The sequence below is a fragment of the Cynocephalus volans genome, chromosome 2 (genome assembly GCF_027409185.1).
Source record: "Cynocephalus volans isolate mCynVol1 chromosome 2, mCynVol1.pri, whole genome shotgun sequence".
Taxonomy (NCBI): domain Eukaryota; kingdom Metazoa; phylum Chordata; class Mammalia; order Dermoptera; family Cynocephalidae; genus Cynocephalus; species Cynocephalus volans.
The window spans coordinates 177,575,564-177,591,850 of record NC_084461.1 but is presented as its reverse complement, the minus strand read 5'-3'; the positions used below and the strand labels follow the sequence as shown (position 1 = coordinate 177,591,850).

The 16,287-nt window shown below is 51.6% G+C and overlaps 1 protein-coding gene across 1 annotated transcript in view; it reads right to left on the bottom strand.

The window, feature by feature from the left end:
* GALNT9 (polypeptide N-acetylgalactosaminyltransferase 9) overlaps nucleotides 1-16,287 on the bottom strand; it is a 154,820-nt gene that overhangs the window by 52,944 nt on the left and 85,589 nt on the right. The window contains exons 3-5 of the mRNA XM_063087450.1: nucleotides 12,370-12,536; nucleotides 10,411-10,585; nucleotides 6,160-6,357 (exon numbers count right to left, since the gene is read on the bottom strand). Of these exons, the coding sequence (XP_062943520.1) occupies nucleotides 6,160-6,357; nucleotides 10,411-10,585; nucleotides 12,370-12,536 (540 nt within the window). The remainder of the gene's footprint in view (nucleotides 1-6,159; nucleotides 6,358-10,410; nucleotides 10,586-12,369; nucleotides 12,537-16,287) is intronic.

The window sequence follows — 16,287 nt, the reverse complement described above, 5'->3', positions numbered from 1 at the left end:
CCCCTCAAGTTCAAGCCTTCTAATTCCTTTTTTATTTTTTCCTTCCTTGTGTTTGAATGGCAAGAAAAGTAAATCTTCAAATGTCAGCTTCTCCAGGCATCCAGTCATTCTCCCGGGCCAGCTTCAGTGGTGTGGGCTGTGTCCGCCCAGAGAAGGGCAGTGCCCTGTGGCTCCGGGGCGACCGTGTCGAGCAAGGCCGGGGGGAGAGACAAACTTGGAGCACAAATACAAATGACCAGCCTGTCTGCCCAGGCTTGGTTTCTCATAATCTGTAAGGTGAGGGGATTTGATAAGAGGGTCATCAAGCGGTCTCTCTGCTGTGAGCACAGGCGCCAGTGGCTGTGGTGAAGGACCCGCCATTGTTGGGAACGTCACTGTGGAGGACCCGCACAGGTGAGCCTGAGTTGATCCTGTGATAAGGCCGCACTTGACTTCCGGAGCAAAGCGCTCCATCCCCTCTCTGCTGTCCTGGCTCAGCCTGAGGGCTCAGCCCTTCTTGCATCGGACCCAATGCCAGCCCCTTCTACATACCACACCTCAGCTCTGTCCCCAGGTGTGGTCATGCCTCTCCCTCCCAGGCGAGCTTCAGGGGCTTCCCTCACCTGGCCAGTCCTCTCTTGTGCTTCTCTACCTTTTGGTGACTCTGCCAGTGTGGAATTCTATACACCAGTACTCTGTTCCTGTTAGGTATTCCAAAACCGGAGAAGTAACCCCAGGGACCCATTAGACCTTCCGTGGGATGGACCTGAGCCAAAACTCCATTGAGCACCCGACACCCAGAAGCCTCTGCTCTGACTGGCAGGCCGTGGTGACAATCTGATCTCCAAGAATTAGTGTCAGCTCAGGGCCAGTATCCACAATCCCTGATTGTCTCTCTTTTCTGATACACAGACATTCTGGTCAATAACTGATGGTCCTTTTATGGAATGCTAGAGGAAGACTGGCAGGACAGTTCAGCTGTTAGAAGATCCTTACTTGATGGGAACAGGCACCTCCTTCATTCAAGGGGCTCAGCACAGATCCTCCAACGTGAGGGGAGGAGATGGTCTGACAGGGCTGTCACCTGCTACTCTGTGGCCCTCTGGCATGAGGAGTGATGTCCGGGCTCTGGCCTGTCACTCCTGATCCTCCAGTGTGAGGAGTGCTGTCTAACGCGCCTCTCTTGTTACTCCTGATCCTTCAGTGAGAGGCAAGCTGTTTTCTGATAGGGCTCTGGCCTGTTACCTCTGATCCTCCATTAGAAAGTTTGGCAAAATTAGTTATCTATGGAGGCCAGAGGGGTAACGCACTTGAGCAAAGGGCTACTTTTACATGTTGAGCGTGGTGGAATAACGACCATCTCTCATTTTTCTTGAAATACTTAGTCCTCTCTATTTCTTTCCTCCCACTTTCAATTAAGATCTGAGTCTGGAGAAATATTTCTCGAAGTCAGGACAAGCAGCAGTGTAAGCACAGTGATGCACAACACCTGACAATGGTCTTGGCATGAGGAGGCTGCTGGGAGTGGTGGGGACTGTGGCTCCACACTGAGTCATATGCAGTAGCTCAGCTCCAGCTCATCAGGACTGTGTAAGAATGGGGGCCTAGTTTTGCCAGAATCTCCCAGTTTTCAAAGAGAGTTGAAATCATTTTCATGTGAAATCTCCTTTTTTAAAGCATTGGTTTCAATTTAAAAATATATGTGGTACAAGAGACTAACCACATTGCAACTCAGAGGAAGCCTTTTCCTAGAAGAACTTTGCTGTGGTCTGCGTGTTTGCGTCTCCCCCAAATTCACATGCTGAAGTCCTCACCCCCAGGTGATGGTATTTAAAGGTGGGGCCTTTGGGAGGTGATTAAGTCATGAGGGTGGAGCCCTCTTAATTGGATCAGTGCCATTATAAAAGTGATCTCTTGCCCCTCCCGCCACATGAGAACACAGCCATCTGCAACTCGGAAGGGAGCCCTCCCCAGCATCCAACTGTGCTGGACTTCCAGCCTCCAGAACAAGAGCCCCTCGTTCCCCTCCCCAAGAATAGAGGCTGGGGGTCTGTGGTGCCCACCTCAAGAAGCCACGAGGGCAGAGTAGGGTAAGTTCTCGGTGTGATGACTGCTGAGTGTCATGGCGAGGCTGTGGCTGGCTTCTTCTCTTCCCTGAAGGACACGGTACATCTGATTTGCGTGGAGACTTCCCGAGCTGGGCTAAAACTGTTGCATCAGCCAGCATGGCCACGGATACCCACACGTGGCCTTATGTGGCCCCTTTCAGGTCTCTGCCACCCTAGGTCACTGCCCTCATGCACATGAAGAACAGAAGTCGGGGCACTGGCTGCAATATCAATACTGTACGAAATGAGGGCATCTTTGTAACTGCCACACTTAGTATATGCCGTGGAAATTGTTCCCAGACTTCCAGCTCAGCCTCGCCTCAACAGGACTGTTTGTTGGCTCTGTGCCCATGAGAGAGAGCTGCTCAGCCCCGTCCTATAGCCAGCTGCTGTAGCACGACTTGGGATCTCCTAACCCTGGAGCAGGGCTGTTGAGGGGCAGTACTGGACATTTGTCATTTTACCCAGTGTATTAGTGTCCCGTGGCTGCTGAAAAATTACCAAAAACTGGGTGGCTTCAGACCACAGAAATTTACCCTCTCACTGCTCAGGAGCCCAGCAGTCTGAAATGAAGGTGTGGGCAGGGCCGGCTACGCTCCATGTGGAAGGTCTAGGGGAGGGTCCTTCCTGCCTCCTCCAGTTCCTGGTGGCTCTGGGTCTTCCTGGGCTGTGGCCGTGTCCTCCAGCCTCTACCCGTCATCATGCAGCCTCCTCTTCTGTGTGTGTCTCTTAAGGACACTTATGATGACATTTAGGGCACTCCTGAATTATCCAGGATCATCTCCCTGTCTTAATACCATCTGTAAAGATCCTTTTCCCAAATAAGGTCACGTTCCCACGCTCTGGGAGCATGTGGACATACCTTCCATGTCCTGACAGATGCCCTGGTTTCCTCTGGGGAACTCACCTCTCTCCCCTGTTATATTCCTGTGTGGCAGTGAATCCAGCAGACTTGTCCCTCTACAGAGGTCACGGGTCCTTGGAGGACCCCTTCTCCCCATCATCTTCCAGAAAAGAAGGGAGGTGACCAAAGTGTGGACATTGTAGCCTCTGTCCTGGGAATTACAATATGAAGTGTAGGGCAAATGTGACCCTTCACCCCCTCAACCTCATCCAGGGGAGACGTCACATGCTGTCTGCCCCAGCCCCCACCGGCTCCTGTGCCAACTTTCATTCTGACAGCCGTTGCATCTCCCCCGGTGCCTTCTGTGGCTCTGTGTGCTGCGGTTCTTCTCTGCCGCCTGGAGCCACGCTGCCTCTCACACGTGGCTGCACGCCGGAGTCACCCAGGACCCAGGGCCCCCTCTCAGAGATTCTGAGCTTAAATGGCATGGCACGCCACTTTGGCACTGGAATTTTTTTAGTATTTTATTTATTCATTAAAAATAAACTTCTGGGGGTCAAATGTACACAAAATGAAATGCATCCATTTAAAGTGAGCAGTTTGACCCATTCTGATGGATGGACATGCCTGTACAACCCCATCGTAGTCCAGGAGAGAACATTTCCTCCCCCCAAAATTGTCCTGTGCCCCTTCCCAGTGAGCCCTCTTGCCCCCCGCCCTCTGCCTCTTGCAAGCACTGATCTGCTTCCAGTCATGGGATTAATTTTGCCTTCTACAGAATTCCATGCTCAGCGTCACACAGTATGCACTTCTTTTGCATCTGGCTTCTTTAGCTCAGCACGATCATTTTGGGTTTCATCCACATTGATAGGTGTAAATAGTCTGTTCCTTCTTATTTCTGAGAAGTGCTATGTTGTATGGATTGACCATACGTTGTTTATTGATCCACCTTCCGACGGACATTTAGGTCATTTCCAATTTGGAACTATTATGAATAGTGCCGCTATGAACACTTGCGTGTCAGCCTGCGTGAGGATGTGTTTTAAGTTATTTTGGGAAAACACCTAGAAGTGAAGTGGCTGGGTCTAGCAGGAAGTGTTTTGCTCCTTTACAAGAAACTGCCAGTTTTCCGAAGTGGCTGCCCCAGTTTCCACACCCACCAGTGACATCTGAGAGTTCTGCTCGTTCCAAGTCCTCACCAGCTGCTGGTGAGTCTTAGTGCTGTCAGTCTGGCCACTTTGGCCACCCTAGTGGGTGTGCAGTGGTACCTCACCGTGGTTTTACTTTGCATTTCTCTAGTGACTGACTGTGTGCATCTTTTCGTGAGCTTGTTGGCCACGTGCTTATCTTCTCTTGTGCAGTATCTGTTTAGGTCGTTTGCTTGTTTTATAGTTGAGTTTTTGGCATCAGGGTTTTTAACAGCTCCCCAGTGATGCTAACAAAAAAGCAATCTGGGAACCGCTGCTTCCCAGGACTCAATCAGGCCAGCTCTCCCTGCTCCCTGGTGCAGCTCCGGGTGTCCAGAGCCTGCCCAAAACCACGGAGATGCCTCCCATTGCGTTCTCTGAATTTCACTGATTCCCAAAACGTCAAACACAAGGCATTTGTTTTGCTACTAATTGGGGATTATCAAGTGCATTTTTAGTGAAGAAAAATAACCTTCGTACCATTATTCCCCACTTCAGTGAGCCCCAGGGGTCCATCCCTGTGCTCTGTGAGTGGACAAGCTCTGTGACAGCTTTTTCTTGCAAACCCCAGTGCCCTCGCATGTGGCCCCGGAGCTCACTGCGGCTACGCTGCCCAGCTCCCGGGTCTCTGAGGAAACAGCCGCGTGGCACCTGGGAGGCCGAATGTTCCAGCTTTGGGAGTCTCTTTAGTCTTACTGTTTGGAGCATTTTCCTCTGTGATAGAGGCATTTTTTTCCTTCCTCAAAATCAGTAAAGTGTGGGGTTGGGGCCAAGCTATTTCATCTCATAATGCCCCTAAGTGGACTGCGGAATGTTCAGGCTGCTCAGAGGCTTAATTTATTCCTGAGGGCTCTTTGTCAACCTAGGGCAGGTGCTCACACCTCATCCTAAGACACTGTGGGCAGAGCCCCAGGCTGGCACGGGCTCCCCCGATGGGCTGCCCACCTACCTGGAAGCCTCCGTGATACCCTCCTGATGGGAGAGAGAGAACTTTCAAAAGTGAAATGATGGATGCTCCCAGCCACTCATGAGCAAAGGGGCCTGTTTCAGCAGGGACACACCAGTTTGTCCAGGTGAGGTAGGGAGCAGGTCTTAGCCCAAGGCCCCCCTGCCAATCCAAAACCTCTGTGGAGACACCTGGCAAAGGTTGGCAAAGGTTCTAGGGGTCACCAGAGTCTGAAGATGTACCTTTGCTCCAGGAAAAATCACCTCCACCCTGGCTGGGTCTCCCGGAGGAAGTGGGGGGTGTCACTCGATGGTGACGTATAGATTTTCCAGGGCCTCATCAGACTGGGGCGTCTTGGGAAGGGGGTGTAAATGGCAAAGCTCAATTGGTGATGGGGATGGGTAAAGCGAGCCAGGTGTAAGAAAACTAACCATGCAAGTATGAAGGCCGGATGTCAGGTAGACGGCAGGGAGCAGTGGTGACTGTGAAAAACCGGAGGAGGCACAGCCTGTGTACACAGAGGCCACTTCTCAGCTCAAGCCAGAAGCTGCCTTGGGGAACAGGGTCCAGCATTGTCTGATCTCCCAGTTTTTCAAAAGATGCTGACATTGTGTGTTTTAAAATTTTAAACCTCTGCTTTTTTTACGTTTAAGGAACTAATTTGGATTAAAAATAAATGCTTTTTTGCAGGACAGTCTGTGGGGTCAGGTTAAACAGCTGTGGGTCTGTCTCTAGGGCACATGTCTCTCGGTGTCAGGGAGGTACTGCTCTCCCTTCCTGTATGTGTGAATTCCTGTGTTGCTGCCTCCTGTCCTCTCCCTCTTGCTGTCACTGTCTCTCTCTCTTTGCCTCCCTCTCACCCCATCTGACCTTGTCACTCTCTCTGGTCACAGCTCTGAGCCGGCCCTGCCCAAGTTTCCCCATCACCTTATCCCACCACACACCTGGGGCCCCTGCACCATCGTGACCCTCTCTAGGGCTGGCCCAGCCTGCTGCGCTGGTGTACATGCATCTTCTAGTCCCCAAGCCCACCATTGGGCCACCTCCCACCCACTCACTCTCCCTGGCCCCTCTTGGGGCCGGGCCACGGCTCACCTGATGGGCGCCGATTCATCGCCACGGTCCAGCCAGTCCTGGGGCGGGATGATGTACATGCACCAGAGGCCCCAGTTGTAGCCGTGGGCCGCGTTGGCATACTGCTGCACCTCGAACGTGCTGTACTTAATGTTGTCGATGGCTGGCAGGATGATGCGCCGGCGGTCCTCCCGGATCCGTGTGAGGGCGGGCTCGGCCCTGTGGGGAGGCACATGTGGCCTGTGAGGAAGGGCATGGATCCTGGGCCCTACCCATTCCCTGAGGAGGTAGGGAGCCAGCTGTCCACAAGTCCAGGGCCCACACCTGGGTCTGAGCACCAGCCCAACCACCCACCTGCTGAGTGCCTGACTTGACAGCTTCACCTCTGGAGGCCCAGGGACCCTCTCATCTGTGGACCCATCATGATCAAGGTCCCACCTCTACCAGAGAAGCCCACACCTGATGACGGATTGACACTGGGGCATATGGACATCTGGACATTTTGGCTCAATCTGGGACATCTCTGGGGGCTGCTCCCCATGCAGTCAGCCAAATCTGCCACTGAGCCTCGCAGCCCACCCTCTCACCAGTCCAATCCTGGTTCCTTGCCCCCGTTTCCTGTACTGTGGAGGGTACACATATTTTCAGGTATTACTTGAGGATTTTTATGTGCCACACCCTATCTAACAAATCAGAACATATTCATGAACTAAAAAAGAAAAAAATTCATGCCTCAGGGAGTTTACAATACATTGGATAGAAAGGCTACCAAGCACTGTTGTGCAGTGCACAACCTACACAACAGTATACAGTGGCCCTGACTGAGTGGGAATGGAAGCAGACAGTAATGGACAGGTAAGGATATCATACATTAGGTGATAGGCATAGTGGGGACAAAAGAGGCAAGGTAGGGGTGATTAGGATTTGCAGATTTAAATAAGGCGTCTAGTACTTGCACAGGGAAATGACCAGAGGGAAGTGTGGGAGGGGGCTGGTGGGTGTTAGCATGTGCTGGAGAGCTGGCCAGGTGGCTGGAGGGAGAGATGGGGGCAGTAGTAGGCAATGAAGGCACAGAGGACAGTGACCCGAGAGTATGGGCTTTCTGCAGTGACCTCCATGGGCATTAGCTCAGCTGGCTGACTCGCTGTGCAGAGGAGCAGGTGCAGCCTTCACCCTTGGGGATTTCACTGTCTACTGCAAGGACAAGATGCCCCACAAAAGCCATCCAAGCTGGCATTCACCTGGGGTCAGAGCAGGTCATATTGACTCGAGATCCCAAATGCTACAGTGAGGGATAGGAGGGCCTACAGCAGATTTGGGCGACTTGGCCAGGTAGGGACAGCGTGGGGAGGGGCGAGGTCTCCAAGCCTGGCTGGTGAGGTCCACGCAGCTGTCTTCACACCATTCTTTCCATCCTGAGCAAAGCCCTAGGATTCACCTGCTTTCTAGCTTCATGAGGAGGATGAATTAATTACTGTTAGCAAAGTTCTTCAGATACAAAAAGCTCCCTGCAAATGCCATGCTTGCTAATAAGGCAGCATCTTTAGTGGAGGCAATTCTAGGATGGGGGGTGCTATTTACAGATGGATAACTAGGCTTTCAGTTATGAAAATTAAAGTCACACCAGTTTAAAATTGTGTTTTGATGTGACAGACTTGTGGCTCTTCCAAATGCCTCCATGCTTCAGGGAGCTTATGATATATCAGAGAGACTAAAAGTCTACCAACTGCTGTTGTGCAGTGTGCAACCTACACAACAGTATGGAGTGAACCACGATCGGGGCAGACAATGGTATATAATTAATGTCACAATATGTTAGAAGGTGGTGGATATCATGGGAGTAGCAGAGGAGGGAGAGTTGGGGGCCTGACTCTCAGAACAAACTCGAGGTCCAGGGGTGGCTGAAATACCCTGAGGAAAGTGTAAGGAGCGTGAGGGGAAAGCTTCCTCTCACAGCTGCACCTGCCTAAGAGATGCCTGACCTCTGCATGCACCAGCCGAAACTGTTAAGAAAACCATGAACTTTGAGAGACCCCAAAACACCAGAGCCCCATGAGACCCAGCCAGAGACCCAGGACCCTGCACAGAGGGAGAGTCCCCTACCCAATCGCGTGCCTACATCTGGGCTCCTGGCAGCCCACCAATCTTTAATCAGCATATCTGCACAACCCCATCTCTGCAGCACTATTTACAGCCCTCATTTTCCTCAGGGGGCAGTATCACAGTGAATTTCTAGTTTAGTTTCACAGAGTTTTTAAAAGAATGAGTCAGGAGAGTTGATATAAATACCCCAAGCTTTCATTTCTCTTGAAAATGGGGCAAAATGGCCTCCTGGGTGGCTCAGCTGACGGGCACTGAGGGCTAGCCCTGGGTGTGGGGCTTGCCCCCCTGTTCACTGTGGACCCCCTGTGTGGGTTTAATTTAAGGATTTGGGATGAGATCATGCTGTATTGCCTCTATGGGCCCTAACTCTAATGACAAGGGTCCATATAAAAGACAGAAAGGGAGAAGCCACATGATGTCAGAGGCCAAGACTGGAGCAGTGCATCCACAGCTAAGGAGTGCCTGGGGCCACCAGAGCTGGAAGAGGCAGGAAAAACCCTCTCCTGGAGCCTCCAGAACAAGCCTGGCCCTGTTACACCTTGATTCTGGACTTGTGGCCTTCAGACCTGGGAGGGCATGAATTCCTGTGGTTTCAGCACAACCCCACTCCGTGTGGTCCTTTGTTCGGGTGGGTCCAGGACACTCCTTCCCCCCATGCTATTCTGTCCAAAGCTTTGTGCACTCCCCTGCCATCTCAGACCCGAGGTCATCCCCTGCATCCTGGGGTGCAGTCCCAGCTACTTCCTTATCTGACACACATGTAAATGGTGCCGGCTTGTTCCAGTGCCTTCACAGACACAGCACACTGAATCCTGGCAACAGTGGCACGTGAGCCTTCCCTAAGACCTCACTCGACAGGTGATAAGTGGAGCCCACACAGGGGCCATCAACTGCACGTGTGCGCCAGGTCCATGAGTTTGCGTCCTGCCTCCCATCCTCTGCCTCCCCACCAGGAACTGTGATCTATTCCTCCCTTGTCCACAGCAGGCAAGAGCCCGGGGGGTTCCCAGCAGCTGGCTGGCCGGAGAGGAAATTAAGGAAACATGTAAGGAGCCTGCGAGCACTGTGCAGAGGCTTTGAAGCGCACCCCTGCTGTTCTGTGAGCGTGGCCTCCTCTCTGGGGCCCAGCTCCTGCAGGCACCAGCCCGAGGACATCCTCAAGCAGGGATGGCTACGGAGAGTCTGCCCCTTATGGGGACACCTACTTCCTCCTCGGATCCTCTGTGGACCCTTTTCTGGACAAATGGCACTGTTCTCAAGGTGTCACCTGCGGCTCTTGAGCACCCAGAGCTCTACCTTGAGCAAGTGTGAGAATCCCTCTAGGAGGAGTCTTGAGAAAACTCAGCCCCCTGGGCCCACCCCACAGGCTCTGGGTCACACAGACCCTGCATTCTGTGGCTCTTGGGGAGTGAACACAGCTGGTCTGGAAGTGAGGACAAGTCCCTGCCCTCCTGGAGCAGAGGTCCCTGCCCAGGACTGGAGCCCAAGCACTGCTGGGGTGGGGTGAGGGTCACCTCCAAGTCATCCTGCACACCTGACTGTCGAGTGACTGTGGGGACACCCCTGCCACCCCTGCCGCATCCCCTCCAGGTTTCTCATTAGAATCCAGTTCTTCCCCTGTGTGGAACAAACATGGACACTTTGATCTAGAATTTTCCATAAGGATGAGATGTTTCTTCCAACTTGTGCCAAGTGGCTTCTGCCTCTGGGGTGCTCAGAACCCACCTCTAATAACTGACAAGACCTTAGAGACCACAAGTCTACATAGCAGGCAGCCTTGCTGCAACCTTGTATGCGTTCCCTGATCTGAAGTCCCCACTGTGCATGTGGGCATCATAACCTGTGCCTGCTAGAATTACAAGGCAACTCAAATTCCTCTGGGAACAGATGGGGTACAGACAAGCCTCGCCATACACACCGGGGCTTCCAAATGATGCATCCTTATGGGCACAGGCTGAGGTCTACTCCCCACCCCACCCAGTGGTTTCTGTGTCCAGGAGCTGGACGCAGAGAAGCCACACGCTGGTCTCAGATGGCTCCTGCCCCCATAGGCTCCTGCAAAGCAGATCCCCAGCCCTGGTGCTAACCCAGTGGCCAGGCTGCAGGTGGTGCGGCAGCCCAGGGAGGGGACTGGCTGACACTAGCTGTCCAGCTGTCCCCGGCCCTTACCAGCCTGTGTTGAACTCGACGTGGGCATCGAAGAAGCCGACGACAGGGGCGGTGGCGGCCTTCCAGCCCTGCAGCCGCGCCCGGATCAGGCCCTCCCGCCGACTGTTGCGCACGATCTTCACCAGGCCTGGGTACCGCTTGTTGACATACTGGTCTAGGTTGAACTTGAGCTCCACTGGAGGAGAGAGGCAGTGTCTCAGCAGGCAGCGTGCATGGGGCGCCCCCAGCCACCGAGACCCACAGGTGGGATGTGTGTGCCCGGTCCCAGTCAGCGTTTCATGATGTTTATTGAGGACCTACCATAGCTGGACATGACTCAAGGTACTGGGGGCACTGCAGACAGACAAGACCCCTGGCCTCATGCCGCTGGTGTTCTGGGAGAGGGATGTTGAGCACAAACACAGACAAAACCCACTCAGGAGGGGCAGGTGCTGTGAGCACAGGAGAAAGCACGGCTGAATTGTTCAGTCATAAAAAGGAATAAAGCCCACTGATAGATGATGGATAAAGAAAACGTGGTCACAATAGGATGTGACTCAGCCTTAACAAGGAAGAAAACTCTGACCCATGCTGCAGCACGGTGAACCCAGGAGACACCGTGCTGAGTGAAATAAACCAGTCACAAAAGGACAAATACTGTGTGATTCCACTTACAAGAGGTCCCTAGAGTCGTCAAACTCATACAGACAGGAAGTAGAATGGTGGGTGCCAGAGACTGGGGGGGAGGGGAGGTAGTGTCTAATGGGGACAGGGCTTCAGTTTGGGAAGATGAAAAAGTCCTGGAGATGCACAGGGATGGCAGCTGTACAACAATGAGAATGAATTTAATATGCTGAACTGTGCACTTAAAAACGGTAAATGGTAAATGCTGTTGTGTATATTTTACCACAATTTTTAAAAAAAAGGAATGAAGCATTGACAGACGCCGCAATGTGGATGAGCCTCCTAAACCTTATGCAAAGTGAAAGACGCCAGACACAAAAGGCCACATGCTGTGTGATCCCATTCACCTGAACTGTCCAGTTTAGGTAAGTCCACAGGGAAAGGTGCAGATCGGTGGTTGTCAGGGGCGGGATGGGAGTGGGGGATGGGGAATGACACCTTAACAGAACAGCGTTTCCTTTTTGGGTGATGAAATGTTTTAGAACTCCACAGAATCGCGGTTGCACAGCTGTGAATGTGCTAAATGCCACTGAATTGTCCATTCTGAAATGGTCAATTTTCTATTATGAGAATTCCAACCCAGTACGTTGTTTTAAAAGATGGATGGGGCACATATAAAGGCAGGCAGGTGTCTACTGGAGGGAGCTCCCAGCGGCCAAATGTGGGCATTTGTTGAGGGCAGCCCTGGTCCTAGGTGGGGCTCAAGCCAGACCAGGCCATTCTTCCTAGGAGCAGCCCTTCCCAGACGTGACCCACCGCTGCCGTGAATGTGGAAGCAGGAGGGCCAGGCCACACTCCTCCAAAAGCATCAGTACGGGCCCTTCACAACATGGACGCTCATGTGGATGGTGCTGCTGCAGGACCCTCCTCCTGCAGGAAGAGCCACGTCTCCCTTGACTGTGGCTGCAGCCCCACAACACAGCACCTCCTGCCTTTAGGAGGAATTGAGTGGCACCTCCTCCATTTCCTCCATTTCCTTACTCCTCCCCAGGTGAGGAGGAGAGGCTGGCATGGTGGGGAGCCCAGGATACGTGAGTGAACATGCACAGGGGGACAAGCCAGGAAGGACCCTCCCCTCAAGTTTCAGAGGGAGCCGGGTCCTGCTGACTACTTGATGGTGAACGTATGGCCTCCAGAACTGTGAGAGCATGAGTTTCTGTTGCTGTAAGTCCCCATTCATGGTCCTTTGTTGTGGCAGCCCCGGGAAGCTACCTCCACACAGAGCCCTGTCCAAGGCCACAGAGTCTTCATGGCCAAGTGCAGCACTGTCCTCCCATGGCCTAGGCTCCCACTCACCATTATCACTGTTGTCGTCCACCAGGATGACCTCCTTGAGCAGCTGGGAGGGCGTGTGGTTGACCACACTGTGGACGGAGCGCAGGATGACTGACAGGGCTTCGTTCACAAAGATGAAGACCACGGAGACCTGAGGCAGGTCTTGGGAGTAGCTCATCTGTCGGCACCTGCAAGAGACATGGATTGGGGGTGTGGCCAGGGCTGGGCCATGATGGGGTGCCTGGAGCCAAAGTGCCCCCTGCAGGAGGCCAACTGGATAAGTTCTAGATCCTATGGCCAATGAAGGAGGAATAGCAATGCCACAAATGTAAAATAGCCAAAAATCGTGTGAGAAAACCATGTGATCACATTTGTTTTAGAACCTGCAGACTCCCGTGTTCTGAGCCTGAGCTGTGCTATGTCCCTGCTGAAGGGTGGAGAAGCTGGAGCTTATAAGGCGTTAAAGTCCCACTGGCACCACACCAAGCCTTTCTCCTCAAAGGCTTGGAAGAGAGAGGAGAGGAGAACCATGTGGTCCAGTGCAGGGACCTGGGATGACCGAGCCTGGCCATACCATCCTCTCAACTCATCCCAGCTCTGGTCATGCCCTATGGTTGTGGAGCTTGCCTTGGATTCTGGACAGGCAGTGTCACTTAGGATAATGTCCTGCCCCCAGCCAAGCTTTGTCACCTGAAGTTAAGTCCAGGTAGACGGTAAAAGACTGCCCATCAAGGTGGAAGGCAAACATCACAGAAGGGTTATTGAAATGGAAGAGATGTCTGCAAGGGAAAGCCTGGTCACTGGGAACCAGAAGTAACAAGGCCTCAGCCAGAGCTGAGAATTGAGGGGTACAAGACAGAGGGATGGAGCATCCTTCTTCCAAAGGCCTTATCTTGGAGGTAGGGGTGCAGGAGGAGAGAGGTGGGAGCTGGGAAAGCAAAGTATTCGATGGGATGAGGGTAGCAGTGAAGAATAGGGGGTCTTGGGGGTCAATGACCAAAGCTGCATTTTTAAATGATCATTAAAGAAGGTGTATTTGCTTGTGAGTCTGAGGGAGGCAAAGGCTGGTAAAATAATGAAATTAATTCTCAAGGGAGCAAACAGAATGAATAGCAACTTAGTAAAATTGTCAGAAATATAGAAATGGATAAAAGAGGAAGGAAAAAATAAATAACTAGATAAAGTAAGATAGAAGGAACCCAATCAAGTTTGTTGGCCACTATAATAAATGTAAATAAACAAAATCTCTCCTTAAAATGGCAGAGACTATTCAGTTAAGCACATACATGTCACACGTACACACACTCCTTCATTTATTGTTTATAAAAAGCACAGTAAAAATAAAGTGATTTTTAAAAGGTTGAAAGCACGATAAAATGGGAAAAAAGATACCAGGAAAATAGTACCACCACCACCACACCAAAAAAAACCAAACCAAGAGTGCTGCATAAATATCACAACAGGTTAGAAACACTGACCACGATAAAGAGGGTTGATTCTGCAGGAGATGAAATAGTATTACATCCTTATCATAAAGTGACCTGATAGCTAAGTACATGAAGGAGAAACCATTAGGAATGTAAGCAGAATTCAACGAAAATACAAGTGTACTAGCCCACTTGACAGAATTGGAAAGACTTAGAAAGTAAGATCACAAAGGCATTATACAATACATACCCTAATTCTTTCAGGGAAAACATATATTCTTTTTCATATGCCCACAGAACATTTATAGAAAGGGATCATGTTTTTGCAACACAGACAACCTTAGCAGGTTTTTTACAAAGCAGAGATTGTGTGGGCCAAGCCGGCTCCACGGGTGATCTGTGTGGTCACAAGGGCCCCTCCATCCCATCTCATAAGGACATGGTCCTATTGGATGAGGGGCCCACTCTGCTCATCCTAAGTAATCACATCTACAACAACCCTATATCCAAATAACGGCATGCCCTGAGGTCCTGGAGGTTAGGACTCAACATATGGACTTTGTAGGGGACAATTCCATCTATAGCACAGTGATGCTCACTCCGCATGTGGAGAAAGAGCTGGTATCAAAGGGATCATCGGAATTCCTGGGGGCTGAGGCTGGACCCGGATCAGAGTTGCTTTGGAAAGAAATTAATAAGGATGATAACTAATAACAACAATAGCAACAGCCAATAGTCCCACAGCACTTGGTGTGTCAGCTCACCTTATCCTCACAGTACCCAAATATCCTCCAAATATCCCCATTTTAAAGTTCAGGAACTTTTCCCCCTCAAGCAGTGAGTGCCAGTGTCAGGCTTCAAACTCAAGCTGCAGGCTTTGGGGGTGAGATGGAGGGTGGGAACTGCCCCAGCGCAGCCCGAGAGCAAGGAGCGAGCCTCCCGACACAAGGCCGCTCCCTGCCAGGCTCGCAGCTGGGTTTGGAGTCTCCAGCATGACTTTCCAAGGGACAATTGCTGTACATCACCTCGCATTGATATGGGCAGCAGCAGCCCAGCCAGGGGGATTTCAGCACTCAGAATAATGCTTTCTGAAAAGAAGACTTTACTCCATTTTCCTGTAGAGAAAAAACTTGGAATGCACAATTTTCATGAATTTGTAAAATGTGTAAAACAGGAAAAACACCTTGAAGAAGGAAATACATCTCAAGACCGACTGCAGGAGCAGCGACACGTAGATGTTTTTGGGGGGCAGAGGCATTCTCGAAGCCTGTGGAGGGGGTGGGGTGAAGCCCCTCAGAAAGGCTGTGCAGTGCTCCCCACCCACCCAGCTGGCCTGTCATAGCTGGCTGCTGCCTGTCCTGTACCTTATGCCATCCACCTGCTTACTCCTGTAGGGTCTGTGACCCTCCATCAGACATGAGCCCCTACAAGCAGCCTCCTTATCTATCTGGTTCACTGCTGTACACCAAGAACAGAGAGCTATGCCTGGCACACAGCAGGGGCTTAATAAACACTTGTATAACGAGTGGGTGAACAAACAAAAGGGGCCCAGCGCTCACCAGCATGGCCCATGAAACACTCACGAGCACCTCCCAATGTTTGAACACGCAGCCCCTTGTCACAGCAAAAGCAAACGTCGCATCTCGTCCAAGGAGTGGAGGAAGCTGGCTGACTTTGGGGGCGATGATGCACTCCCACCCCTTTTATCTCCCTCCATTTCTAGGTTAGGAGGCCAGAGGACCTCTTGGGCTTGGCCACTGGACTATGTGCACCTGTTCTAAAGAACTTTCAACCAGCAAGAACAGATTATGTGTGGCATGATATTTCTGGGAGGCAGCAGCAGAAACCAGAGCCTTCCCTCTCCCAGGCCCCTCAGACTTTACACAGTGGGGAGGGGCAGAGAATCCCCATTTCTTATCGACAAGGCACCTGTTCTCGATGACCTTCCATTTGATTTAGACTTTTGTTGCAGGTAACTGGCTCTTGACCCCAGGATATTGATGGCCTTTTATCTACTGATCTCTGCAGCCACTTGCTTTATAAACATGCTGCCTTCACAGGGTGGAAGGTGTGTTTTCTGCAAGCTTGTCACCCCTGCTGGTTGGAGAAATCGATACAGAGGAGCTATCTGAGCTACAGGCCATTTAGGGGAAGAGCACAAGGCTCCTGGAATCTAGCAGGGCAATAGAACCTTCCAGATAAACTCTCCATTCCCTGCTCAGCAAGAACATGGGTGTGGAATTAAATGAGTCATGAAAAGCCAACTGGCTTAAGCAAAAAGGAGATGTATTGGCTCATCTTAGGAAAAGTTCAGGGTATGTTTGATTTCAAGCGTAGCTTGTCCAGGGGACCAAAGAATGTCAGCAGGACCCGGTGCCTCTCTCTTTCTCTCTCAGCTTCACGTCTTGGGCGTGGGTTTAACCTCAGACGAGGCTGTCCTCTGGGCTGGAAGATGGCTTTCTCCAGACCTTACAGGACTCAAGGGCAGGGAGGAAAAGCCCCTTTTTACTAG